Source organism: Podarcis filfolensis (genome assembly GCF_964270895.1).
Source record: "Podarcis filfolensis genome assembly, chromosome: 8".
Classification (NCBI taxonomy): domain Eukaryota; kingdom Metazoa; phylum Chordata; class Lepidosauria; order Squamata; family Lacertidae; genus Podarcis; species Podarcis filfolensis.
The window spans coordinates 79879763-79886361 of NC_139611.1; the positions used below are offsets into that span (position 1 = coordinate 79879763).

Sequence of the window (6599 nt, forward strand, 5' to 3'; positions counted from 1 at the left end):
TGCATATTTTTCTTTGCATACTTGTACTTTTACCTGGGATAGCAAGAGAGTGATAAAATAGTTAGGGATGCTGTGGGGTTTCTGGATCAAACACTCTCCTGCTTGCTGTCTTCTAGGGCCTCGACCAGCCTCTTTCCTGAAAATGACAGAAGGCGTCAAAAATAAGATCATCACAGCTGAGGGTTTCCTGCTACTCATCTGTGCCATTGGTCCTGGTCTTTTTTTGCTCTTCAGGGTGAGCTGTTATTTCCCTCTGACTATTCTTTGTACGCATGGTGACAGACAGGGAGAGCATGGTGTATAATGAATCTGTCAGCCTACAGTTTCCAGTCACCAGATCTTGTTCTGCTTTTTTTCTATTTTTAAAGAGTAGATTGTTACCCCAAAGAGGCAAACTGTCCTTTTATCAGCATGTACACCAGCAACAGGCACAGCATCTAGATCATCGCCTGATACAAGAGTTTCCCCCCAAATGGCAGTTCACTGGAATCACATGGGTCAGTTATAGCAAAGTACCAAGGGTATTGTCTGAGAACAATAAGTGGATGGCTCTGAAATACAAAATGCTTTTTGCTGTGTTCCTTTAGTAAAAGGCTTGTGTGACATGTTTATCACATCGATATCCCACTTCTCCGCTGTCATGAAACTTAAGGAAGCACACAGAGGGATCTCAGGTAGGTTCCCATCCAGGGACTGACAAGAACAAGATGGCTGTGTCATGCACCTTTAGACCATGTCCTGGCCCCTGGTACTTATCTGAGACGTGTTGTTTTATCTATACAGCTAACTGAAGACTAGTTCACATAAGCTAGAATTGTCCATCTACAAATGCTGTCTGAATTACAGCTGGGCATTTGGTGAATTGGCCTCTTTATTTCTCTGTCACACACAGCTACCCAGGATGATAATAATAATAATAATAATAATAATAATAATAATAATAATAATAATAATAAATTTTATTTATATCCCGCCCTCCCCAGCCGAAGCCGGGCTCAGGGCGGCTAACAACAGTCAAATAATCAAACAATCAAATAAACCAACATTCTAAAATATTTCATTATAAAAATTAATTAAAATCAAGTTGATGGCAACCATTAAGCAAAACTCTGTGCAGGTTGCCAGAGGAGGGAGTCAGGCTGCGCCCTGACCAAAGGCCTGGTGGAACAACTCTGTCTTGCAGGCCCTGCGGAAAGATGTCAGGTCCCGCAGGGCCCTAGTCTCTTGTGACAGAGCGTTCCACCAGATTGGAGCCGCAGCCGAGAAGGCCCTGGCTCTAGTTGAGGCCAGCCTAACCTCTCTGAGGCCTGGGACCTTCAGGATGTTTTTATTTGCAGACCGTAGGTTTCTTTGTGGGGCATACCAGGAGAGGCGGTCCCGTAGGTACGAGGGTCCTAGGCCGTATAGGGCTTTAAAGGTTAAAACCAGCACCTTAAACCTGATCCTGTACTCCACCGGGAGCCAGTGCAGCTGATATAGCACCGGATGAATGTGGTCTCGCAGCGAAGACCCCATAAGGAGTCTCGCCGCGGCATTCTGCACCCGCTGGAGTTTCTGGGTCAGTCTCAAGGGCAGCCCCACGTAGAGCGAGTTACAATAATCCAGTCTGGAGGAGACCGTCGCATGGATCACAGTGGCTAGGTCAGGGCGAGAGAGGTAAGGGGCCAACTGCTTAGCTTGGCGGAGATGAAAAAATGCCGCCTTTGTTATAGCTGTAATCTGCGCCTCCATAGAGAGGGAGGTATCGAAGATTACACCCAAACTCTTAACGGACGGTGCTGGCACTAACTGCACCCCCGCAAGAGATGGGAGTTGCCCCCTCAATCCCATATCGTCCCGTCCCAGCCAGAGGACCTCTGTCTTCGAAGGATTTAACTTCAACCGGCTCCCACGTAACCAACCAGCCACAGCCTCCAGGCATCTGGTCAGTGTGTCTGGGGCCGAGTCAGGGTGGCCATCCATCAACAGATAGAGTTGGGTGTCATCGGCATACTGATGGCAACCCAGCCCAAAACTCCGAACAAGCTGGGCGAGGGGGCGCATAAAGATGTTAAAAAGCATCGGGGAGAGAATCGCACCCTGAGGCACTCCACACACCAAGGAGTGGCGCGATGACAATTCCCCCCCAAGCGCCACCCTCTGTCCCCGACCAGAGAGAAACGAGCGCAGCCATTGGAGGACTGTGCCCTGGATCCCCACGTCGGCAAGGCGGTGGTCTAGGAGTTCGTGATCGACCATGTCGAAGGCTGCTGACAGGTCTAGAAGAATCAGCAGCCCTGACCCGCCTCGATCCAGGATGTAGGTTTTCACCTATGCACCCCAATCATGCATGACAGAAAGTTCATGCAACTACTTTTCCATATGGCCAGACAGAATGTCGTAACATGTGTTCAGTTTTATCATGTGCTGATCAGCTGAGGACCAGTTTTTGTTTGTATGAAATGGCCCTTAAACTAAAATTGATTTAATTGTTATGCGCTTCTGTGATCAACTCGTTAGTTACCATTAACTGTGACCAACGTATTGAGAACCTATGAAATCTAAGCAGTAAATGGCTACCAAGATTATGAGCCTCTCAATACTGGTAATTGTCATTTAGCAAGAAGTGGTAATCAACAATTCGCTATAACTCACCTCTCACTTCCTCAGAGAATCCCAACTCTGAATGGGGGAAGGACAGTTAAACTGGTTTAAGGTTACATCCACAACATACTTAAAAAAATAAAGCCATTATTGTACCATTATAACAGTCATGGCTTCCCTCAAAGAATCCCGGGACCTGTAGTTTGTTAAGAGTGTTGGGAATTGCAGCTCTGTGAGGGGTCTCCTAACAACCCCTGGCACCCCTAACTACAGTTCCCATGAGTCTTTGGGAGAAGCCATGGCTGTTAAAGTGACAGAAGAGTGCTTTAAATGTGTGGTGTGTGTGTGTGGCCTGAGTTTGTGGCCTAAAAGCATGTAAAATGCACCGAAAACTGATGCAGCTAAGCAGTGAACCATCTCCAATTTGGTGGAGTCCAGGAAGCCCAGCCACTTGGAGGAAAAGCACATAGAGACTATGTCTCCATTAGGGCAGGTGAGCAGACAGCATCACTGAGGAGCAGCTCCAGAGAATAGCATTGGGCTCACTACTGGGCTGCACGCTTTGGCAGGCCCAGTGATGCCTACCCTGATGTACCACACTTGTTTTCATAGTGTTTTGCTTCTCTTTTTTTGCAGAAGAGATGGGAAAATGAGCGCCTTTTACAAGCCAAGAAGAAGGCTTATGAAGAGGAGAACATATATGAGGTAATTCCAGGAGACTGGGCATGGGGAAGGGATTGGCAGCTGCCCCTCCCCCATAAATAAAAATGTTAAGAAAAATCCTGGCTATGCCCATGCTTCTGTACAGCAGAATGTGGGAAAATTCCAAAGCTGAAGGAGACGGACACCATGGTGTATTCATATGATACTGGAAAAAGGAAGCCCAGCCAGTATTGTGCAGCAGCATAATTTAACACCAGGCAAAGAAACATATTCATGCATAATACAGTCATACCTCATGTTACGTTTGCTTCAGGTTGCGCGTTTTCAGGTTGCGTCCTGCGGCAACCCGGAAGTACCGGAAAGGGTTACTTCTGGGTTTCGCCACATGCACAGACGTGCAAAACGATGTCACGCGCATGCGCAAAAGCAGCGAATCACGACCCACGCAGGCGCGGGTTGTGTTCTGCTCATGTTGCAAACGGGCCTCTGGAATGGATCCCGTTCGCAACCAGAGGTACCACTGTATATATTTTTTTTATTTCATAAAATTTATACACCGCTTGATTGTAAAAACAAAACAAAACCTCAAAGCGGTTTACAAAGAGATAAAACAGTGAAATCACGGGGAAAAATTACAACCTGACTTTAAAGCAGGCTTCCTCAAACTCAGCCCTCCAGATGTTTTTTGGCCTACAACTCCCATGATCCCTAGCTAGCAGGACCAGTGGTCAGGGATGGTGGGAATTGTAGTCTCAAAACATCTGGAGGGTCGAGTTTGCGGAAGCCTGCTTTAAAGCATACAAAAGTTAAAATGCTAAAACAGATTTACCGTAAATCACCTCAAAGTTCTAAGCTTCTGGGCAGACTTGTCTAAAGAGGAATGTTTTTAGCAGATGCTGAAAAGAGTACAGGGAAGTCATGCGCTTGATCTCAATAGGCAGGGAGTTCCAAAGTATAGGCACTGCCTACAGATTTAGGAGTGAGGATCCCTTCCAAAGATCGGTGAATTAAAAAATGAGAACGCTTTAATTCCAGTAGGAAGGAAAGTAGTCAACAGCTTTGCTATTTGTTATTTTTATTTTTATGTATTTTATATGCTTATGTACATTTTCCTGTTGCTCAAGATGAGTTCATTACGTTACTGTGAAAGTATGTTTTGCCATTATCCTAAAAAAACCAGACCCAATCTTCATTTCCTGTGGTGAGGCCTGTGGAAAAAGAAGAGCGCCGTCTCCCCCTTCAGTTCAATCTCAATATGCTACTTAGTGGGATTTACTTCCTAATAAACTTGTTTAGGGTTGCAGCCAAAGGGTTGTATCAAGTTATACCTAGTGACAGGAAGTCCTCCTGGCTGGAACATCATCCCCGTGAGTCCACTCTGGGCAAACTGGAAATGTTGTATTTGACTGCTACAGTGATGTCACATCCCACAGAGCAGACCCTTTGAAATGAATGCACCGAAATTTGTAATGTCCATTGTTTTTAACGGGTCTGCTCTGAATAAGACTAACCTTGGCTATCACCCTAAAACTCAATGCATCTTCAGAATAATAGTGTATTAGTATTTATGCTTATAGACTTATCTTTCTGGTTCTGCTCTGAATAAGACTAACCTTGGCTATCTCCCTAAAACTCAATGCATCTTCAGAATAATAGTGTATTAGTATTTATGCTTATAGACTTATCTTTCAGAAATTGACCTTTTTTTTGTTTTCCCTTCCTAGGGACTGAATCTGGATGACTGTTCCATGTATGAGGACATTTCACGGGGGCTGCAGGCCACCTACCAGGACATAGGGAACGTGAAAGTGATTGATCTGCAGCTGGAGAAGCCAGAGAAACCGTGATAGAAAAGGACTTTGCTTTGCATTCACTTTCCAGGCACACAGTATAAACAGCCCATTTTGAATCCTGAATATTCTCCCTCACTTCATCCTGCTGAGGAGAATTGAGGGCAGGGGTGGAAGGATTCTATATTCTCCTGTCTCCAGGATATTCACACTTGTATAACTATGTCAGGTTTACAATAAGAAGGCTGAGAAGAACTTATTGATTCTGCTTTGTGAAAGTTCTGGTTTTGGCAGGAGGGTAAACAACACAGGTTTCCTGGCATTTTCGTTTTCCTGACAAAATATTCTGACAAGTACTAACTTTATCTTCACTTGACATCTTCCTAGTCACTTTTCCATTCTTGGTCTTGTTGGGAAGAGATGCTTCCCTCCCTTTTTCTAGGAAAATTTGTTCCAAGATGTAAAGAACACGTCAGTGATATTCACCAAATGGTGCACAACTGAGTTTATAGGATTAATTCATTTAGAATGTGTGCCTGCTCCTACTTCCCTTTCTGAAATTGGGGTTTAAGAGAGACCTATTTATAGTGCAGCTGATTTGGAAGCGTGCTCACTGTGTTCAGTTCAAATGTATATTTCCCCCCCATTGTTGAATGCTGAAGGAAATTGGGCTATAGGTTTGCAGCAAAATCCAGCTATATATGGTGCTGATTGGACAATGCTTCAAGACACACATGAACAAGAAAGAAATAGTACATAGACTGCCTCAATCACAAGATAGGATAAAAAACAGAGCTTATCCAACATTTGCTTTGGTAGAAGCCAGGAAAAGGCTGAAATCATATCATGGGTGAAAAACCTATGCAACTTTTGTTTCAATATTATATTTGTCTTCATCTTTGATCTGCTACTTGTATGCTTTCCCACTCTTGTATAGGAAAAAGTTGTAACATTGTTAATATTGTAGGATTTTAATTTTTTTGATAGATTGCACTATGAACCTCCCCAGCTTTCTTCAAATACCAAAGGAAAGCTGGAGAGAGCTAATGAGACGAGCCTGACTTGTGGCTAAAAGTAATAGGGTTAACCAATGCGATACTCTCCAGATGTTTTGGCCTATAACTGCCATTATCCCCTACTTTTGTCTTTGTTAGCAAGATTGATGAGAGTTCTAGTCCAAAAACATATGGAGGACACTATGTTGAGTATCTCTCCATTAGAAGAACCAATGAGTTTTAAGTTTTCATGGAAACAATGAAAAAAAACCCCAGACATTTCACAGTGTTTGGTTATTTCCCTAAAGTAATAGGCTGACCCTCTCTTCTTACCATGGCATACAAAGCTCTGGTTGTGCATTACAGAAGATTGCCAAAGGTGGGTGAGTCGAAGCAGTGCCCAGGGAAATTGATAGTTGACCCCAATAATACTCTTGATCCAAGCCCTAGCATGGGAGACGGTTTGTAATCCTATTTTGATTTAATGACAGACTAAATTTCCTTATTTTTTCATGTTTTGTCATCTGGGATGTTAATAAAATAAATGTTTCACTATTATGAAATGAGA

At 43.9% G+C, this 6599-nt stretch overlaps 1 protein-coding gene across 3 annotated transcripts in view; it reads left to right on the top strand.

The window, feature by feature from the left end:
- The window catches only part of CD79A (CD79a molecule), a 37475-nt gene extending 30876 nt beyond the window's left edge, over positions 1 to 6599 (top strand). For 2 of the 3 annotated variants that reach the window (XM_083627890.1, XM_083627888.1), the window contains exons 3-5: positions 117 to 235; positions 3220 to 3288; positions 4971 to 6599. In XM_083627890.1, the coding sequence (XP_083484016.1) occupies positions 117 to 235; positions 3220 to 3288; positions 4971 to 5093 (311 nt within the window). In that variant the 3' untranslated portion in view covers positions 5094 to 6599. The remainder of the gene's footprint in view (positions 1 to 116; positions 236 to 3219; positions 3289 to 4970) is intronic. The other variant, XM_083627889.1, reaches the window with a different exon arrangement.